Here is a 22,784-nt window from a genome sequence, read left to right as displayed (position 1 = left end):
CCTCTGTCTTACATAACATAAAATCATGTTCAATTAAGCAAAGATACAGAAAATTTATGGGGAAACAACACATCATATAATTATCTAGCCAGAGCTCACAGTCAAGAGCTGCTAATGAACCAGAAAACTTCAATGCATCCCAAGAACATGTGCAGCTACATGTTAAAGATTTTCAAATCTAGGAACAAGGGTTAGGACTCCAGTGAAGGCTGCAAAGAGTCATCTTGTAAGCTGATTTTTCTAAAGCATATTTTATAAAAGAAACAAGCCAAAATGAATAGAAGAAATGAGCCAGAACATTAGACTAGATGGGCATACCTGAGATAGTATGTCAGCTTAATATGTAACATTAATTGGGAATTAGAAGACAAGCAGAAGGGGAAAAGTGGAATGCTAAATGTGAATAGTAACAGAGATCCATCTCTCTCTCTCTCTTTAGAGATACTTCTGTAAATACAGAATCTCTACAAATGTGGAGATATGCCAGAGAAATCTTTATATCTCTTTGAAAATTAAAAGAAGTCCCCACAACAGGACATAGGGATGTTTCCTTCCCCCCACCTCTTCCCATTGTGGGCAACTCGTGGCCTAACTGAATCCAACATGAAACCACGTAGCTGAAGACCCAGGTGCTGGTTTTGGGTTATGGAGCAGGCCATCATTACAGAGGCTGCCATAAATTAAAACGATCCAGGAACTGTATACAAGTAAAAATGAAATGGCCTTGAAGCTCCTTTTCTGCTTTTTATTCTGATGTTGTTTTACCTACAATGCTTTACCAGAAGATTCAGAATTGCATCTGCTGTTGTAATACATTATGAGTAAGCAGAAACTTCAGACACATCACTTAACATAAAAAATTCACTAAAATTACAGCTTTAAAACTGTAAAAATTAATTACAGAGAAACCACAATGAGTTTAACTGGGGTAAAAGAAAATAGGAACACAAATCTGTAAGTTGTATTTGCCTTTTTGTTTTCTGCTTTTAGTTTCATTAATTGCAACAGTTAATGACTGGAAAGTTTATTGGCTAATCAACAAGAACTACACCCACACAAATCAATTAATGTGACATTTCAAACAAAAACAAACAGTACAAACTGTAGAACTGCTTACCACGTACCTTACAAATAAGAACTTTCAGTGTAGGATGTCTATAGATTGAATCCTTTTGAAAATGGTTCACCTGTTGCCCACAAGCTGTACAGCTTACAATTCCATGTAGTCCTTCCTCTATAGAGAGGATTATAAACCACACATTAATTGAATCTGTATATACCTATTTCATTCTCTTACAATATTTTGGCCTGCTAGGTTTTTCATATGCCTTTATTTCTTTACCACTCAGCATCACAGAAATCTTTCTGTAACCACTTGCCATTTGAAGACTGACAGAATTTTCCTATGATTTCTGTACTCCACTTGGGGCCAAGATACCACTTTTTTCCTTTGAGAGACTTAATTTGGATTAACTGGCCAGCTCATGAGAACGTGTCTTAAATAAAAATTGTTTAAAAAAAATTTTAAAAACCCAATCATCAAAACTCTTTCAAAGCAGCTCTGATATTGTGTATAACCTTCCTCATTTAATCTTTGTTCATAAAATATAATTTAATTCATGTTTGTATTATGGTATTTCTTTCACATACAGTTTTAGTTTCTCGAAATGATAGGAAACTGTTACAGAAGATGCATGAAATCCCTATAATACTGCCTGAAAAAAAAATCTTATCTCACTTTTCATTCCCTTTTTGATGGTGGTTTTTGGGTTTTCTTTTGGTTTTTAAACAACAATTTTGCTGTAATACATATATTCTCACCATCTTGCCAACTGCCCCCACAGTTAAGTGTGCCACTCCACTGCTGTCTACATTCAGTCAAGAAAGCCCATCTTTAATGTCAATCCCCCAATTCACTTTGGAAGCTGGTGAACTTGGGGTTAGGAGGCTCACTATATCGCAGGCTGTTAAGCTGACTAATACTGTAAGACTGTTTTGTTTTCAATGGCAGTGATGCTTTCAAGAAAAAGCAAAATCATTTGTGAAAGCTTACACTCTCAGTTCATATACTTTCAAAAACTTAAACTTGGGATCAAGCAGATCAAGGTTTGATATGGGATCACTTAACAGTGACTTGTCCTTTGCTGTCATGTTGAATTAGTAGTATAGGGAAATTAACTCAAATGGTTAACTTAATAGTTACAGTCAGAGTACAGACTAATATACTTTTTTTTTAAAAAAAAAAAATCACTACCACAGAATTAGAATCAAGCACCAACCACCACAATGTTAAGGAACTGAATGAACGTTCTCAATACACAATACAAGCTACTAGCAATCTGCTACTGAAGGACGACCTCAAATAGCTCACAGGCTGGTAAAACCGACTAATCCAGCCTTTACCATTCAGTGAAAATAGCAGGTCTGCAATTCCAGATACAAAATTTGTTATTCTCAGTTTCAACGCATGCATGATTGTGGGCAAAGCACCTCTTATGACCTCAAAACCAGCCCTAACGCCTGTTTCAAACACTGCTGGTAAACCTTGAATAAACACACCCGTCCTATCGTACTACTTGGAAAAGAATAGCACATTCTATTATACCGAGCTGCACAGAAGCCTACCCAGGCTTTGTCAAACATCACAGTCCTTAAATGGATGCAAGAATCACAGGGGCTGACAGCCAGCTGAGGGAGAACAAGCTATTCACTGTCAAGTCCCAAGCCACTTCCCCCTTCTCTACAACTTTAAGGGGAAGCACTGCTGCCTCCTTCCCAAAATCTGCAAGTTGGCACCAGGAAAAAAAGAGGATAGTTTAGGAGGCAAACCTTTGTAAACTGTGTTACTACTACAAATGACGATGATCCAAAGAAATGAAACTACTATTAATTCATTAATACTGAGAAAGTACTTAAAAAACATTCCTAACTATGAGTTTATTAGCAAAAATACGACCATAACCATTCTGCAGTCAGAAAATTTGAGAAATAAGGACTGACACAATGCCTCTTACAGTCTTGGATAACAGCATCTAGAAACAGCTAAAAAGGCAGAGTTCTATTACTACCACTATTTCTAACAGAAACAGGACACACAATTCCGAACAAAAATGTGAAGATGCACGCTGCAAAGAACAAGACAGACTGGCATTTTTTGTTTTATTGTTATTATTTATTTACTTGCAGCGTGCACAGAATTCAGGATCTCACATAGCTGGGAGTACACGCTTACCTGCTTAAATCGGTAATGCTTAACGTTGTACCTGCACAGGCTAGGCACCTCATTCTAGTAGCAAGGGAAAGGTCAGTGCCATCTCATGTAACAAGACTTGCTGCATCCAAGTGTAGCATAAACAGATCTGCACTACCTCTTCTGCGCATGCCACAAAATACAACTGCTTTGACACATTCCTAATGCAGCTGCTCACGGCAGACTGCAGTGATGTTCCTCACCTGGCTCTTTCCTGGTCTGGAAGTGAGGACAACACAGGAGCAGGCAGTACCTATTCCGTTTCCCCAAAAGTTGACAGGAGCTTAGCACATGTACTGGATAGCTCTAAAATCATGTCAAAGATTATCAGTAGTGACACAAACAAAGCTGACCTTGCCCTGGATAAAGGTATGCCTTAAACAAACTCTTGATGTTCCTTCCAAAACTGCTATCTTACATCAGACACCAGTACATGTGTAAGCAGCCCAGACACACAAAGGCAGGCCTGCAAATTCTCGAGGGATGAAAGAAAAACAGCTGGAAGGGCAGGTCACATGAATTATCCTGGTGACGCAGACACAGGCCACAAAGCTCAAGCAGAGGAGTCCTATCTTTTTAACACTGCACCCCTAGAGATTTCTGTTCAACCTCTTGTAAAACTGTTATAAACACAAACGGAAAAAGCATTCCTATATGCTGAACAAGACATCCTGCATTAATAGAATGGAACTGACTTTCAAAGATTAGTAATTTAGAGAAAACATTGACGCTGAAAATGTGATTGAAATCATGCATGAGCCCATATGTATGCACAAGCACATTTCCACAGAGTCACATTTTACTTCTCTTCAGCTACAGATAGAGAAATAGCACTTATTAAATTATAGTAAGACTTTAAAAGAGAGCAAGTATCTCAAATCATAACAATGGGAAAAATTAACAGCGTGTAGAAGAGCTGTATGAAAATCCTGGGTACTGCTGTAGGTGTATGAACTAAGCTATTGCTAGTAGTATTAACAAAAATACCTGCCTTGTTACTGGCTAGTTTATACATAACCCTCCCTCTCCTTTAATTTTTGAGGGGAAAAAAACCCCAGAGAAATTAATTTCTGTTATCACTATAATCTACCTAACTTCTCCTCAGTTTTAGCAGCAGCTATAGAAAACCAGCTAGCAGAGCAGCTTTTCAAAGATAATCCTTAGAAGGGCCCACTGGTAGGGAATTTCCCACAATTTAAAAACAAAACAAAAAAGTCTTTGGATTGTTAAGAGGTTTCTTGTTAGCTCACTGGTTGATAATATGCCTATACACGTTCCTGCTTAAAGATGGTTGCTTTCTTGGTGAGTCAGTGAATGTTCCCATATCAATAGTGTTCCAACATTATTCCTTAAAGAAGGAATGCCTGTAACACCTGATTGCAACCAAGAAACTGTTTTGAACACAAAGCGAGAGGGTCCATATGGAGTACCTAATGATGCATCTTATAACTACTGAAAATAAGAAGTTTAATGAGAACTAATCTTAGCTTTCACTGCTGCATTGCAGGGGCAGCAATGGAGGCTAATTTCAGCCAGCTAGAATCTTTAGTGAACAAAAAGCCAGAAGAGTGGAGGTATTTTTAGGATAATTTATTAGAAAAATGAACGACTTTTAGATGTACCAAATGTGGTCATAAGCAACAATTTAAACACGTTTTAATAAATGTTTTAAATTGTATTTACCTCCACGCTTTTTGGGAGCTTCAGGTTTCATTTTAACGGTATTTCTGCTTCTAAATTCAGGCCCTTTAAAATCATCTTTGTCTTCATTCAGCACTGGCTCAGGCTGTACAACCACTGTACCTAGAATAATTTTATTTAGAAATTGGAAACCATTACACATCCAAATGAAGTGTAAAAGTCCTGTTTAAGTAAAAGCCAACATAGTACCTTAAAAAAAGTGCAGTCTGTTGACTAAAACTCCACAAACTTTTGAATGCACAGATGTTCACAGAAAAAAAAAAGACACACATACACAAAAAAGCCACCACACATTTCAAACTACATCTGTTTTGCAGTTGTAGGACAAAAGCCAAAAACTCAATGGGCTATTAGGAGAAAACTCTGCTCTCTCTGCTCTGATGCGGTATGTGCAGAACAGGACTGTCATACTGCTGGGTGTGTGTAGTACAGGAATTTGCAGTGCAATGCTACAAATAAAAGACTTGGGTTAGATCACTGAAATCTATCAAAAGCTATAAAAAAAGGGAGAATAACTCCCCCTTTCTCTCTCTTTCCCCCCTTCTACCCAGTTTCCCTCATCTAATGAAAAAGCGATAGAATAAAATCTGTTTTGCCTTCAACAGGATTCAGAAATTTACTTTTTTATTTGAACAGAGTACTAATCAAAATTATGTGAATGAAAAAACATCTTTCCTACTGAAGAGCTCAGTTTTAATACTTTTGCTATGAGGACACTGGAAACAATCTAACATTCTGAAAGAATTATTGAAGTGACTGCTGTAAACACTTATTCTAATGCAGTGAACAGTAGCGGTCCCTCCAATTTTTCCTGTAACTTTCATAGGTAAAAGATGGAAGAGATTAATTGAACTCACACTACAGTTAAGAAGAGCAGGGTGTAGGCTTATAGTATTCACTGTTTTAAAAGATGTTATCCAAAAGTACCTATAATTTCATGGGAGAAATAGTACCTAGCTGCGATGTACATATATTCCCTCCAAAATGTGCTTAAAAATAGATCCAATAATGACATTACTCGCCAGATTTAGTTTTGCTTTTGTTGATCTAATTGTTAATAACCTCAAAGACAGAACAGTAAAATAAGTAAGACCTGCAAAAGACAGAGTTTGAGACTTCTACAAAAGAACAGAAATAAATTATTTCCTGTTTCATGTTGGGTTTTATACACATGTCAGTAGGCATCTGAAATTAAAGTCACCAGCACATCCTGGTGTACCCACAGATTAAATTATGCTGGGTTCAAAATGAAAGGTGCTTGGTTTCCTCTTCTAAATGCAGGGGGGGGGGGGGGGGGGGGGGAAGCACTAGCATGTATGTCTAGATATAAAAGCCAACAGGACCTAAGACAGGCATTTTACTAATACATGTGCATTCCAATTAATTATTTATGCTGCATCATAATCTTGGCTAATTTGCTCAATTCAGAAAGACATGAAACAAAGACAGACATGAACTACCTTTAGGCAAACTTTGCATATCAACATCGTTTTCTGAGTTTTCATTTGAAATATCTTCATTTACAGTTTCATCTACGATTTGTTCATCATCTGATCCGACATATTTTGTTACAACTGTAGGTTTCCTGCATAGAAAAAAAACATACCATGACACATATTACATACTGCAATACAGCTAAGCCTGGTGCTTTGCAAGCAAAAAACACTGTACTGACTGGGGAAACCGATGTTCTTTTTAAATTCATTTAAGAGTTTCATGAGGTGGGATGCTCTGAGTTATTACAACAAACACATCTAAGCTAGTTTTCTTATTAGGAACAGGCTCCCTTCCTATGTTAAATAAAAAGATACACTAATCAAGTATTCTTGTTTCATAGGCTCACTGTATTATTTTTTTTGTAAAATCAAGGTTTGATGCATTTTTAAGAAGGTATGCAGGAAAGTCACACTTCTAGGAATAAAGCCTAAATGAAACACAAGTGAATGTCTGCTCAGAAATTTTATACATTTTTCCAAGTTTAACAGGCAGCGCAAAGAGAACACACAGATATTAGCAAATGACAAAAAGCAGCTTGGCAGAAAAGATGCTTGCAATGAAATAAAGGAAATTCAGAAAGAAATGAAAAAGCTGGCTGTTGAATAAAAGGACCAGTTGCCAGAATTTTACACAAATGTAATTTGGAATTGAATCCATTAAAATAAGTAAGCTTACTATGTCAGGACAGGGAGATAAAAAAAGAAAAAAGAAGAATCTTGAGCATAATTTTCAGTAGTCTGAAGGTATTATGTGAACTGGCACAGTATGATAAATGTATGAATGAAAATACCTTTAGTGATACGGGAGAAATTAAAGCCAAATATAAACCCACACTTGCCAATATAGAATCAAGACAAATAGAAAAGGGACAATTTCATTCCAGTGGCCATGATAAAATAAATTCAGATAAAAAGGAGAGTGAAGAGAGATACACACCTTTAAAGAGCAGTAGTAAGGCAGCTGTTGAAAGTCTGCATTTAGAAAAGCTCACCTATCTACACAGTATAACAGGATTTAAAAAAAACATCACAAAGCACATAACTTCAATGAGCATCAGCTGAGAGCAAAAGATAAGGAGTTTTACTAGATTAAGTCTGCCATTACTTAGGTCACAAATAATTTGTCTCCTGTAGGTTCAAACTGGTCGGTAAACAGTTAACTCCATACTTTCATCAATCAAAGAACAAAAAAGGATTAGGGAGAGATACAGCAAATGGCAGTTTCTGCACAGGACAACTTAATAGCACATTCTGATTCTACAGTTTCCCAGCGGTGAAAGTACACAAAGTCTTTTTTCTGTATGACCCAATTTACATTTTTGGAAGAATTATTCATGGAGAAATAGCAAGAGTGAAGGAACAACTGTGTCTCCAGGACAAAGGTGTTTATACAGCATAATCTTGTTGGTTTTGTTAATAAAAGTCAAGCTTTATGCTGTTAACCTTTGAACTGAAAGATGGTTTGAATTTAAGTTCACTATAACGCATTTGTTTTACCATCACTCTGCGAACTTGACGGATTTATTGTGGTGTATACTGTAACAGTATACACAGGTGCACAGTGCATGGACTTTTCTGTAGTTTTACATGCCAAAAAATAGTTTGTTTTCCAAACCAACCTTTTTGAACGTGATGATCCTGTGGATTTCATTCTTTCTGAAGAACTACTACTCTAAAAACAAGAAAAAATTAAGAAGTCAGCACATTTGCAACCAAGTGACGTGTCAACAAAAAGTTTCTTACATTAACTAGAACACATCTCAGAAGTGACCAGCACTCTTTCAAAAAAAAAAAGAAAAAAAGCATTAATAAAAAGTAGCACACAACATCAACAGTCATGCCAGTTCACTTAAACTACATCTATGGAGTTTCAGATCAGTAGTAAGACTGCAAGAAATCATCATTCTTTTAAAAACAGGTGTCACCAAACTAAGTCACTAATGCTCACCAACCTCCCTACGCACAAAGCAACTGAGAGCACACTGTTACAGGTTGAGATGTTCAGAGAGAAACACTGCATGCGTCTCAAGCACTGACTCTTCATGAAATTAAGGCAATTCTCTCCTTGCAATTCTCAACAAGCATGACCTGCTGAAAGTTCTCTCAGCTTTCTGGAGAAGGGCCTCAGAATGGCTCATGATTACTGGTTAGCCCTAATCACTAACAGTTCTGGGGCCTCCTGCTCTGGGTATCTTCACTGCAATGTTAAGTTAAACGATTATGATTGTGTTCCTGCCCACGGCAGGGGGCTGGAACTACAGGATTTTAAGGTCCCTTCCAACACTACCCATATAACGATTAGCACGTGGAAGAATGGCCTAACTCATGAACACCCACCTGTCTCACTACTTTTGTGCACTTTCACTTTTTTTTTTTTTTTACAATTCACTGGGACTCTTCACAGCACTTAGTACTGCAGTAACTTATGCAGGTCTATGAATGTTTTTCACACTATGTGAAGAAACCATCATATTTTCTGACAGATACAGAGGGCTCCTGAAGGCTGGCATCAGGGAGCTATCACTAGTATACACCAAAGAAGTGCCAGCAGAATGCAGACACTTGTTATCTGGCTCATATGCCAGAAAGGGCTAACTGTCTTTACAGGAAAACTGATTTTTCAGAGGTTTGTGCATGCATATTGTTACTAGGTTTGGACATTATAAAATACCTGAATTTACTGCAATAAAGACAAACAGGCAGGACAGTGACACTTGTGCTTTTTCTACATATTAACATATTGTCAACCAGAACGTTTCCAACACAAGAGTACACGTTAGTAAGACATACTACGTGAAAAATGTCATTTAACCTCTGTACCACATCACATAGAAGAAATCTGCTCATGTTTAATAAAAGTCCTGTACCTCCATCTTTTTTCTTTTTTTAAAAAAGAAAGCATGTTTGCCTAAAAGGACAACTAAGTACCTAATGTTATCTGAGTAAGAGGGTGTAAGTGTAAATATGAAGTAGAGATCAATTATTTTAAACCAAAAATAAGGGCCTGTTTACACGTAAGCCAAAGAACAGAACAAGGATAAAAGAATATTAACCAATTTTTTTTAAAAAAGTAAAACTCACTTTGCAATATACTCAAACTGAATCAACTAACACCACTGTGCATTACTTAACAAAAATGCAATTGTATACCTCAGGTAAGTAAATAAACCCTAACTCTCTTAACTGTGTTAAGAGACTTTTTTCCCCAGGAATTACTGTGCATCAGAAAGACAATTAAGTTGTCCAAGTAAATGAATATATTTCAGTAATTTAAAAATAAAGAAGGGGAGGGGGACAATGGACACAGAATTGCTTGCATATGCCTAAATCAAAGCGAGTAGAATTCAAAATTTAAAATTTAAAATTTATTTTTAAATATTTTACAAATGTTTCTATTCAGCAAATATGATGACATTTACTGCATGGCTGTGACAATATTCTTGAAGTATTTACTGTAAAAGCAACAAAGTGAACTCAGCATTTCCTACACTAGCCATTCTGCCCTAATAATGCAACAAGTTCAAAATAATTTTTATTCCTACCTCTTCTCTATTGTTCTCCATTGAAGCTGGACTACTTTTAGGTTCTCTGCTTTTACCTACAGAGAGAAATTAAAAGAATCCACTGAATTGCAAGAAATTAATTTCAAGTTCTTCACACTGTACATCATAGCATTGTTTATGTTTCACCAGTGTGAATATAGGTGACTGCATGACTTTCAGAGACTAACTGTTGCACAACAAAACACAGTCCACTGTATGGCCTAAATCTTACAGAAATCATTTAGAAATTACTTTAAGTCACTGATAGGCTGCCTTTCCACTGGTGAAAAAATACTGGAAAAATCAAAGTGCAACTGCATAGGCAGAAACAATATAGTTAGTGCATTTTTTAAATCTCTAAAAAGTTCTTCATTTTCTCTTACACACCTTGACATTAAAAACACAGTAATACATCTGAGACCACGGAATCACAGACAAAAATCCCATTTCATTTAGGGTATGACAGAGAATTCCCACTTCTCAATCTTGGGAACTGTAGCATGTAAAACCTAAAGATATGCAACCTATTAATACCTGTTCCATCCACCATTCCAGGTAACGGAAGGAAAGTTTCGAGTTCAATGATTCAATGACATGTGTATGAAGTTGCTCAAAAGGCTTTGTAATAGCAGTATTTTAATAGATGCACTACTGAGAAACAGCAAGCAAAGTGGTAGTATAATTACAGGATACAGATCATGACCATTTGTGATTTTAACATAAAACTGCTAGCATTGCAACTTACTTATCCTTAAACTTCAGTTTTGGGAGAAAACAATCAAATTTCTTTTACACTGAAAAAATTAAATTACTTTGATTAGAAAATTTATTTTGGGTATTTGACCTAGGCTGAATTGTCTGGGTAAATTTCAGCCTTTCTGCATGTGAAGCTAACATAGAAGGAGGGAATAAAAAAAGGAAACAAATTTTTTTGCTCTTTTTAAGTACCTAAAATTTCTTCTCTGGAATATTACAGGTATTCCCGTTTTGACTAAAGAACCTGGTATTTGGAAGAAGGGTGATATTTCTTCTGGAAACTAGATGCTGCCCACCTTTTACCCAAGTGATAAATCCATGGAAAATACCAGTTTACACTTGTTCAGCAGAGATTTCTTTCATTTGGGCAGCCACAATCTGCAAATGCTGTATTCAGACTGCATCTGTGCTACCCCCAAAGTAACTGCTGAACATGCTCCATCATTAGTTTCTACATGTGACCGGGTGGTACATGAGCCATCCCCACAGCATGACCAAGCACGATGCACCCCCTCACAGCTTCTTGTGCTGACCCAGCTGCCCATCCTCCATCCACCTCAGGGCTACAAGAACACAGGACTTCCCCTGTGACTGCTGCTCTCGGGCAGGGGCTGGTCACTTCAACCAAGAGCAGGAAGTCAGTCTCTCCTAAGCTCTCAAGTGATTCTCCTGCTGGTACCCATGCGATGTAGAGGAGGTAGACATCCCATTTGAATGCACAAGATAAAGAAATATTATTAAGGCTGTAAAATCCAGTTCTCAAAGATTAAGAAGAGCGAGAATTAAAGTTAGTGGAGCAATTTCACTTTACTTATCATTCCTAGCACATAGGCATTAGGGTACAGTTCAGCTCCATAGCAGTGCACAAGACAGAAGTGCTCAATGAGCAACTGCTTCATATTTTAATTGACCTGTGTGTGACACGAACATGTTCTAACTCTCCTGAGCCACAATTCACCATCTTCATCATCACATCCCTCCTCACAACAGTCTACCTAGTAGTTCACATATCTTCCAAATGCTGAAACTACACAGGGTCCATTACTACATAAGGCTGATTTGGTCCAAACCATGTCTATCACTTCCACACTGAACAAGCATTCTGTGGACTGGGGGGGGGGGGGGGGGGGGGGAAAGAGCTGCTAAAGACACTATCATTACACACAGGAAGTTGGGAGGGGAAGTAAATTTGCAGTTAGTTCTGGCATTTCCTAATACTTAAATGTTTAATTCTTAACTTTTCAACTTTAATTAATGTTCTATAAGAAATAAAATCTGAGATGTCACAATCAACACTGAAACAAGCCTGCTACTAATGAGTAAGTGTACCCCTATTTCAAAGTGAATCTGTAGTTTAAGTCAAGGAGTCAAATTCTACTTTGTAACTACAGAGGATAAATGGAAAAATTTCTTTTTCTCAGTATGCTCCTCAGTAAAATTTCACTTTGAGATGCATCTACATCACAGTTTAGTTTATTATTCTGCTGAAGTATCATATGAATAATTTCTTCCTATGTTAACAGTTCGGTTTGATGCTGACATAAGGAGATGAGCACCACGTGGCAGCACTGTTGCAAGACAAAACATTAAAAGAGAGTAATTGCACACCAGAAAACTACGTAAGTTTATTACTTAGGACAACGTGAGTTCGAAAAATACACTAACACAGCCAACACACTCTCAATTTAACCTAACAGGTTAATTTAACAGATTTAACCTACTTAAATTTGAAAACAAATTTTATTTATTTATACTGTTATGAAATAATTCAGCTTTTTATGACTGCAATCAAAACAAAGGGTTTAACATTTGACCTAATGTACGACTAGTGTTTTCCAGAATGATTTTGTTTTCAAACATTTCCAGACTACATATAGAAACTGTTTTCAAATAATTATGACAGCACCCTCTCCAGAACATCTGTAACTACAAGAACTGCAAAAGCTTTACTTCAGCAGGAAAAAACAGTAACACCGAACAATAAAGCCATAGCACAGCAAATACATGCATGTTCTCCGCGTCATGTTTCATAGAAAGTAAATGACCAGTAAGATTAGTTTTCCACATTTAGAAAAGATTCAGAACTGAAAGAAAAATTGTATCAAAAGCCTACTGTATATTTATTAAGATATCACCACTTAAATCACATTAGAACTTTGCATAATTGCCCTAGTGAAGTCCAACATAGTGAAATCCCGCCACAAAGTTACTTGACTTTAGAACCATATACACACTGAAAATAAAAACATAAAATGTCTTTTCACCTATAGTTTTGGGTTTGGATAATGCTGGAGGAGAGTTGGCGTCCTCAGATTCTTCTGATGACTGAGCCAAGAAGTCATGAAGTTTCTGCACCAACGTATTCAACTTGCTTTCACTGTTAAAATACAAGTAAAACTTGAAGTTAGCTGTATTATCTCACTCTAATTAGCAAGCCTGAAAGAAATTATGCTTAATTAATATACACCTACAAAAGAAACCCAGTTATTGCTTAAACATTTATTTCTGCAAGAGAATATTAAAGTAAATAAAAACGATATAATTTTGTTAAACTCCAAGTAAAATAACAGGTGTAGCCTTATTGACAAAAAAGCACTAAGGACTCTGTTAACAGTAATAATAAAACTATTTTTTTAATATATTTTAAACAGTAGAGACTGTTTAAAATTATTTACAAAATTCAAGAAAGTCTGTGTGGTAATGCTGCTATGAGCTGAAGATAGCAAAAAATTCACTTAAGATTCTACCTTGTCAGAAGCTGAAGAGGTAAAAATAATAGAATCTTCATTTTATTACCAAAATTGTGAACTTTGGGGATATAACACACTAGAAGTAACAGCAGAATTTCACCTACAACCTTAGAAACAAACATGTCCATCGAGTATGACAGATCTACATTCTTAAACAAAGCTTATATTCAATCAGCCATGTACATACACAGTATATGCTGTATATAGTCCAAAGAACAACCATGTAGGATCAGATCATTTCTTGATCTGTTTGCACAAGAGTTCATAATTAATTTATAAAAAACAATACCCTGAGAATTTTCACTAGGCCATTTTAGATATCAGAAATTGTTAGTCTCGTATATACTCATTACAGTAAAAAGGCAACACCTTTATCCTGTGTTTTTGTTAAAAAACTATACCACTTCATAATCTACATGTTACTCCCTCTTTTTATGCTGTTTATTTCAGATTTTCTCCTCCTGAAACTTTCACAGTTTCCCAGGACAAGTGCCTTTTCCTGACTGCAAGCACACGGACTGAGGCCAAGGGCAGTCACAGCACAGACCCCCTGTACCACAAGTCACCACTCCGCCGTTTGTCACTGTTTCCCTCCCAGACAATATCAGTCCTCCAAAATCTGCCAGCTGGTATGTCTGAGTCATCCTACGTTACCTGCTACCAGATATAGGTTTTCAAACTGCTGAACTAAGGTACCCCCTTCATAAGTTAACCCAGTTAAAGCACACAGGCTTCCATCTCCCCCTTTTTTATCTCCTGTTGCTTTCAAAGTATCTTCTGATAGCAAGAATAAATAAGGTTTTCTGTCCCTGTTTTACAGGTTCTAGGAATTTTTTGAGTATTTATCAGAAGCTCAATCCACTCACCATTACCTCCTCTACTATTTCTCTGAACACATCAATTTATTAACTTCTGACTTTCAATTTGTGATGGCTAAGAAAAATAAAAAAATAATCACCTTTTTTATAAGAAGGACATGCAGATGAGCACTCTTTTGAGCCCCAAGTGAAAGGGTATGATCTCATTAATGCAAATGACTATTTAAATTAGTGAAAATAACCACACATAAACCAGCATAAAACACCCGTTGAAAAAAAATTATCTGTAATTCCTTTAAACCTTCTGAAGTACTCAAAACAAAACAGCACTTTGTAATGGAAAGATTTTCTGCATGAGTAAAGGACACTTTTCTTTTGAGACTACATACATACAATCAATCACTCGAGCAACTTTGAAAGAGAGTGTAACAAAGCCTGTTCTACTCTCAAGTGTATCTTACAATTTTTCTCTCAATCTGTTTAGAAGTCTTTCCCTCTAATTACTGGACTCACGCTGTTACACAACTGCCAGTCCCTAAACCTGGACTTCCCTTCCTATCATGGATGGAGGGCATACTTGGAAAACATCACAGAAAATGGTAACGGTACACTTCAGTTTTAACAGATAGCATGCTCTACTTTAGAAAGGAGATTTAATGACAATTTATTCACTTTAAGTTAAAAAAATCAAGAGTTATTCAGAATTATTTCATAGCAAAAGTACATAAAGAAATTTTATATCCATTCCAGATGGTCTGAAGAACCACTGCACATTTATAGAAAGGCCACAAAAAAGTACATTTTTGGTAGTGAAAACAAAAACAAAAACACCCACACGTGGAATTCTGCTCATTTGGTTTATAAATAACTTGTTTTGGTAACAGCACTTTAGAAAAGAAAATGAGAACTATAGATGAATTATAATATTGTTCTCAATACAAAACAAATTCAGAATATTATCATGTGTCTTTGTGAGTAACAGTTGGAACACTATCTACTACCATTTATTAACTCTTATCCTAACTACCCTAAAATTATCATTTTCAGAGCAAAACGTTCATGCTGACAACAAAAAAACCCCCAACAAACTGATACTAAAAAATCTTCGCAACTTGCTTTTCCTCTTGCTTATTCAGCATTCTGTACCATAAGCCTGTACTAAGGAATACTGGGTCAAATATCAGTAAAGGTGTTACACTTACTAGACTCTACCACAGAGAAGTTTTAATTTAGGGCAATGCTTTTCCTGTTTTTGTACAAAAGCAATTTTATGTCATGCATTTATAGTTGAGAAAATATTATATTTTTTTAAAGCTTCTACTCCGAAAACCTCATTCTTTGCGATATATTCATAGATTCAACCACTATTAAATTGATCACAACCTATAAAATACGTATTTTTTAGAAAAACAGGGGCCTAAAAATTTAGAACCATCTCAGAAGCACTAAGTGAAGGCAAGCAGTCACCCTCTACCACATAGCAACAGTCCCTACAGGTGTTTTCAGGCTTGCATGTTCCAAGCAAACAGCTTCACCATCAGTCTAGAGCTATTTCAACCCTGTTTAGCCTAATTAAAACAGGATGAAAGGAAAGGTGTCCTACTATAGAATCCTAGACTCGTTTAGCCATGAACCTGATTTGTGACCTTGGGAAAGATCTTACAAAAATACCGTTTCTTAACTAAATTCCGAGCAAGTGCTGTGATCTTAAACAGTAAATGCCTGGCCCTTACTTGGATGAAAAAAAAAAAAATCAACACCACTACAAATTAGGCAAACCAGGTATTAGGCCAAATAATTCTACAAATCAGTACAATTATCAGAAGAAAAATAAGGGACAGGTGATGTCCTAACCTAGACACACTATACTTAATTCAATATGGCTGTTCACTGCTGCCCCCTTGAGCATGCTTACCTGTACGGGGTTGTGTGCCAAGATTTTGGGGGAACGGGGGCGGGGGGGTGTGTGCGTACAGGGGGGGCTTGTGAGAAGCTGCCAGAAGCTTCCCCCATGCCCGACAGAGCCCACGCCGGCCGGCTCTGCGATGGCCCCGCCGCTGGCCGAGGCCGAGCCCATCAGCGACGGTGGGAGCCTCTGGGGGAACATCTTAAAGAAGGGGGGAACCCCCTGCGCAACAGCGGCGGAGAGGAGCGAGGCCATGCGAGAGCAGCAGCGCTGCAGCACCCGGGGCAGGGCAGGGCAGGGGGGCTCCAGGCACGGAGCAGAGACCCCCCAACCCATGGGGAAGCCCATGAGGGGGAAGTCCAAGCTGTCCCCCTCAACCCGTGGAGCCCACAGGGAAGCAGATCCCCCCCTGCAGCCCAGGGAGGGACCCACGCTGGGGGATGCGACCCGCGGGCAGCCCGTGCTGGAGCAGGCTGTTCCTGAAGGATTACAGCCCGTGGGAGGGACCCACGCTGGAGCAGTTTGTGAAGGTCTGCCGTGGGAGGGACCCACGCTGGAGCAGGGGAAGAGTGTGAGGAGGAAGGAGCAGCAGAGACAGTGTGATGGACAGCCCCCATTCCCCGTCGGTGCAGGGGGGAGGAGGGAGAGAAATCGGGAGTGAAGCGGAGCCTGGGAACAAGGGAGGGGTGGGGGAAGGTGTTTTAATATACGGTCTTACTTCTCACTACCCTACTCTGACTTGGTTGGTAATAAATTACATTCATTTCCCCAAGTTGAGCCTGTTTTGCCCCTGACAGTAACTGTGATGATCCCCCTCCCCTTACAACCCAGGAGCCTTCCGTTGGATTTTCTCTCCCCTGCCCAGCTGAGGCGGGTGGTGATGGAGCAGCTGTGGCGAGTGCCGGGTATTCAGCCAGGGTCAACCCACCACATTACTTCATCACCTGTGTTAGCTAATGAACACGCTTCTGCAAAGTGAATCAAACCACCTTGGACAAATAACATTTTAAGGAACAGTTTTCATTTGGATCCAATTTGCCACATATTCACGTGATCATTCTCTCCGATGGCAGGTGAGGTGCTGCAGATTCATAGCCAGGGCAAGGAAAGAGCAGGACTGCCCACTTCAGCAGCAATCCCAGGTCACACTGGATTATACCATGCAACTGCACTGGAAAAGCTTTACTGGGCTCAGTTTCTACCTACTTTCTTCAAACACTTTAAAAATGCAAGTGGGAAATGTCCCAGTTATTGTCAACATCTGGAAGAACAGTTTTAAAATTATTTAAACATTTATTTAAAACACATTATTCCACAGGATCTTACCAATTTTTAGTCTAGTTAAGTGTCCCCCATCTGAATGGGATGGAGCTCGAAAGCACTCCTATTGCAATGACAAACACGATTTTGCAGAATTTTTATCTCAAGTAGTCACCTTCCTTAACTTCAATACTTGTCTAAATTTTTTCTGTTTAAACTTTTAAAATAGTTCAAGGGCACAAGTTTTTTAAATTCATCTTTATTGTTTCACATTAAGTCCCAATCATTTTTCACTTTTGAAGCTGAAATTAAATACTTCAGCACAAGTATTAAGCAGACAAAATTAAACAATCCTTAGGGAAAAAAAACCTGAAAACAAGTAAAACCAGATGTGCTTTTAAACTGGTCTGTAGACTACCATCCTCTGCTTCAGACTGTATCCCCATGCAAATGACAGAAATCCAACAACCCACAGCAAAAATCGGAGTATTTTAATTAAGACAGTGGGAAGACATGCTACCTATAAACAAGCCAGTATTCTGCACCTGTAAATCTTCATAGAAGTTTTCCTGATGAGAAGGAAAAGTGTTAGACTTAACTCACAAGATTTCAGTTACCAGGGCAGAGCCTACATAGTTGTTTCACAAACCATGTCAATATTGTGGCTGAACACACATGAAATAGCTTAAGACTGCTGGAAAGACTGAAAGATGATAAACCCTACTAGATAAGTTGTTTGTTTTCTTATCCCTAATCAAAAAAAGGAGTGAACACACCTGCAACAGTCCAAGAAGCCTACTTCTCTCAGAAAAAAATACATAACCAGAAAATAAAATCAGCCTATGACTGTATCAGTTGAACAAGTAAAAGAATAGGGTTTCATCAAGGTGGGGAAACAGAGCACTTCCCCCCCAGTGGTTGGTTTTTAACTCAACAATGGTTTTCCAAGGGCAAAGCAACATGATATTGTATAGCCTAGATCAGATTAGTATTTTGTATTTTATTTATACCGATACACTGATTACACCAAAACAAGTAAGGCTTTACAATCGGGATTCACACAATCTGCTCAAGTTGGCATGAACCAGCTCTACCGCCAAAGGACGCAAACCCTCATGCCCCAACACACACAGCTGATGCCACCCACACTCTCAGTTCTCTACCTTCTCCTCCAGTTCAGTATAAGTATTTGTTTTGACCTATGCACACAAGCTAATCCATATTCAAAGTCACCATTTCTTCTACTGAATCTAGACAATTACCCTAAACCAGCCAGCTCACTGCTCATTGGTACGAATGTTCCTGCAAGCAGAGGTGATGACAGTCTGAGCTGGGAAGCAAGGGACTGTAACTTCAGTGGCAGCAATATGCTACGTGACCCTGAACCATCACGTGGCAGCAGAGCTAAGAATCGGTCAGGTAAATGACACCAAGAATCACAGAATCATTCCAGTTGGAAGGGACCTCTGGAGATCACCAAGTCCAAGCCCCCAGCACAAGCAGAGACAGCTACAGGAGGTGGCCCAGAAATACATTCAGTAAGGTTCCAAGTACCTCCACAGGTGGCAGCTCCATGATATCTCAGGATGACCTTTTCCTGTGTTTGACCATTCTCATAGTAAAAAAAGTCCTCTTGTGATTAGATGGAACGGTACCATGTTAAAACTTACTAGATCAGATACAGTCAGCAAATACCGGAATACCAAAGCTCTGACTGAAAAGAGGTGCAGGCATCTAGCACTTCATCAGATCCGGAGAGTCTATCCTTAAGACTTCATTAACACAAATTCACTCTTACTTTGTTTAGAACTGACTTTAAATCCACAGGGGCTTAATCAAGTGATACCTAGCACAGTTGAAGACGCTCACCGGCGTAGACGAAGTAACTTTGGAGCTTAAGTACAGCATAACAGGTTCAGGCAACTAAACAGAATTATTTTCCTCCAGACACACAAAGGGAATGAGAAAGCAATGGTTCAAAGTCACTAAGAGACCCCTTATTCTGTTCAAGGAAGATTATACAATTTCTTTTTGTTGAGACAGTATCCAAACAACCATACTAAGATTTGGCTGAGACTTACCATGTTTCACTAGAAAAATTCTTTGGTTTTTTAACCTGTTTCTTTAATTAATGGGAGCTTAAAAGAAAGCAAACAAAAAAAAAAATCCCGCTAAAACAAACAATTTCGTTGTTAGGTTGGCTTGAATGCCACACAGAAGTCTCTAACTTCAATAGCTAAATAATCTGCAGCTGAAAAAGACTGACCAAAGTCGGCTGAAAAATCTAAATACAGTATTTTCACCTTTATAAGACAAGAATTATGGTAAACTGAATACCTTACTATATTAAGTCCAGAATAATAAAAGCTCAAGCTAGCATATATAACATAGAAAACAGAAAATGGTATTAAAAAAGCTTAAAAACACTTTGTTTAAAGGGAAAAAAAGGGCTCCACATCCAACAGCATCACACCCTTCTAATGCTGAAACTGCTTTTTCTTTTACTTCATCTCCCTTCGCTTCCAGGAGTTTATCACAGATTCTCAACAAAGCATCATTCATTATGAACCCTGCCCTCAGAATTAAAGCATGTCCCTCTAAGTCTCCCAGATACTCCCAATCAGGTTTGCTACAGGTTTTAAAGGCTGTAGCCCATCTGAAGCATAGCTTTTTGTTTTGTAAGATAAAAGCCACCTCAGTTTGCCCAACTGTCAGTCCTGAATTTAATGGCTCATTTTTTTGGTTTGCTGTACAGGATAGATGTATTTGCCCAACAAGACTTCTACAGTTGCACTTCTTAAGACCTACAGTTGGACCCAAGATGGAAATTTCTACAACCATGCAGCTTTCAGACTTGCAAATGAACTGCCTAAATAGCACTGAAGTGGACACTGGTCAACACTCTGTGTGATTAAGTCCTTGATTTTTTTTCAAGGTTTCACTCTTTTTCTAAACAAACAAGAAAAAAAAAAAAGAGAGAGAGAAAAAAAACAACATCCATCCATCCTCCATCTTGAATGACAACTGCCTGGCTAGATGTTAGAACAAATTATGAAAGCTTTACACTCTTCCTTTAATAAATCAGGGCACTTTACCTAACATCTTTTCAAGTCAATATAAAACCTTCCATATTTGCCACTGAATTTCTACAATTTCTTCTTTCTCCTCATGATTCGCCACTAGAACAACCTGCCACTGTCCTGTCCATGTAATGATTCATGTTTCCAAATCACCTGCAGGCACAAGCTGAGCTCTAGGGATACAAAATGCGATTTCATGAGGTTCAGCAGTATACTAGGCCATTCCCATTTATAAAAGCCACATCTAGTGATCCAGTCTAAAAATGTACTCTGCCGTAGACTGCAGGCATTTGGTTTTATGGTGAACACAGCACAATTCAGTATTATTTTTTATATTTTCTTTTGGTGAGGTATATTCACCTATAAAGCACTAACTTGTCCTCTCTTCAAGCAGGGGGTGCAAGCGCTCATCTAGAACAGAACTGGGAGTTTTAAGTTTCCACAATGTTAAGGCCATCCCACTGCAGAATTTGTATTATACACCCCTTTATCACACCAAATTATTCCATAGAAAATGAAGATACCTTCAGTTAAGCCCTACAGAGATCCTCACACAAAGTTTACAAAACCCTAACAGAGACAGTATTGTACTGAAACATAAATAATGAAGTCACTGCATTAAGTCCCTCTCGGAGAACTGCACTGAAGCAGCACAAACACTTCGGCTCTGGGGCACATCTGGCACAAAAGACAACAGCCAACCTAACGCTTTGCTCTTCTTTGGGGAAGAGTCAAAAAATCTACTTATGTTCGCTCCAAATGACCATATGAAAGACGGCTAACTTACACTGTACCATCAGAGGATATGGAAGATTGCTATTGACTTACTTCCAATTAGATTACTGTGGCATTAAATAACATGCCTCAAACAACCCTATATTATCACTCAGAACCAAGAAATTCAAGTGAATCAAAAATGCAGAAAATTTAATAAAAATGTTAAGACCAAGCTACCAAAATATCATCCTGAAAGTTTTAAAAAGTCTGAATAAAAAGATAAGTTTATTTTGCCAGTGTAAAATAAATCTAGTTTCACCAACTACCAGATGGTTCAAGTGAGTAAGACTCAAAACCTGACTTTTTTTCTATTGTTATGCTTATTTTGTACAACATACAAACTGATTGGTAGGAACAGGTTAGGCCACTATGACAAAGATTCCTCCACTTAACAAACAAACACAAAAAAACCCCCAAACTCTTTTTTAAGTTTAAGATAAATCTTTATAAACATTTACAGAGGCAGATTTTTTTTTTTAGTTTCTTAGTAAGTTACTCCAGTTTTTGTCCTGTATTTCATCATTCCAAACTTCTCATCCTACACATGGGAGATTCCTAGGTTCTTCATATTAAGTAAAAGTATTCCTTATGACAAGTTTAAAACTTCATAACCAGCAGACTAGTGTTGATTGTTTTCCTTTTAAGCACTCTAAGTCTATGTTACAGAAATGCTGGGAAAAGATTTTCCATCAAAATTCTATTGTTTACGTGTTTTCCAAAGAATTTGAACAACAATCTCCTAACTTTATGTCTGTACACATCTTACACCAGCAAAACTGCAGAGAGCAGATGAAATGAGCGTGCAGGGTGACTGTGCAGGGTGACAGAAATGCAGGCAGCTGACGGGCCAACAGGACTTGTGGGAAACGGGGGGGAAGAGAGAGCAGGCGCACACAAACGTGTGCGTGCATTTTTTGTTTTCCCCTCTCATTCTCTCCAACTCCAATTTTAAGTAGAACGTGAACTGACAGAAAGTAAGAAAAAGCGCATGCAATGTGTTCATCAGCTTGTAACTCTGAAACCATGGTACCCTACAATGTCATGCCTAGCTCCTGGCATGAACTGTTCCTGTAAACTACAACCAAATTGCTCAAGATGAGCTCTATATAGGATGAGAGTTATAAAAAACACGCAGACTGAATGAGAACTGAGTTTCTGAACAGAAGAAATGTTTGGAGCACTGGGAAAGAAAATAATATTATGCCCATCTACTTAAAAGTAGTTTGTCACAGGGCCTGCTTATTCTGTGGGGCAGATCCAACCCAAAGACTGCATACAATCTCAAATCTATTCTGTGCATACTTTTTGATCTTCAAGGGTAGAAGTAATTTGAAATAATCCAATTTACCTCTCTGGCTGCAGGTAATCTGAAAAACTGCATGGAAAAATAGATGAGCTTCTGTATCCTTCTCTACTGAAGCACCAAAGTAAAGCAGCCCCTTAGTAGC

At 38.0% G+C, this 22,784-nt stretch overlaps 1 protein-coding gene across 4 annotated transcripts in view; it reads right to left on the bottom strand.

Annotated features, from left to right (window-relative positions):
* ATRX (ATRX chromatin remodeler) overlaps positions 1 to 22,784 on the bottom strand; it is an 86,499-nt gene that overhangs the window by 62,030 nt on the left and 1,685 nt on the right. The window contains exons 2-7 of one of the 4 annotated variants that reach the window (XM_056360141.1): positions 13,010 to 13,122; positions 9,990 to 10,045; positions 8,067 to 8,119; positions 6,412 to 6,536; positions 4,934 to 5,053; positions 1,125 to 1,234 (exon numbers count right to left, since the gene is read on the bottom strand). In XM_056360141.1, coding sequence (XP_056216116.1) covers positions 1,125 to 1,234; positions 4,934 to 5,053; positions 6,412 to 6,536; positions 8,067 to 8,119; positions 9,990 to 10,045; positions 13,010 to 13,122 — 577 coding nt within the window. Of the gene's footprint in view, positions 1 to 1,124; positions 1,235 to 4,933; positions 5,054 to 6,411; positions 6,537 to 8,066; positions 8,120 to 9,989; positions 10,046 to 13,009; positions 13,123 to 22,784 lie in introns of those variants that run through there. The other 3 variants (XM_056360142.1, XM_056360143.1, XM_056360144.1) reach the window with 3 other exon arrangements.

The sequence above is a fragment of the Falco biarmicus genome, chromosome 14 (assembly GCF_023638135.1).
Source record: "Falco biarmicus isolate bFalBia1 chromosome 14, bFalBia1.pri, whole genome shotgun sequence".
Lineage (NCBI taxonomy): Eukaryota > Metazoa > Chordata > Aves > Falconiformes > Falconidae > Falco > Falco biarmicus.
This window is presented reverse-complemented; position numbering and strand designations above follow the sequence as displayed.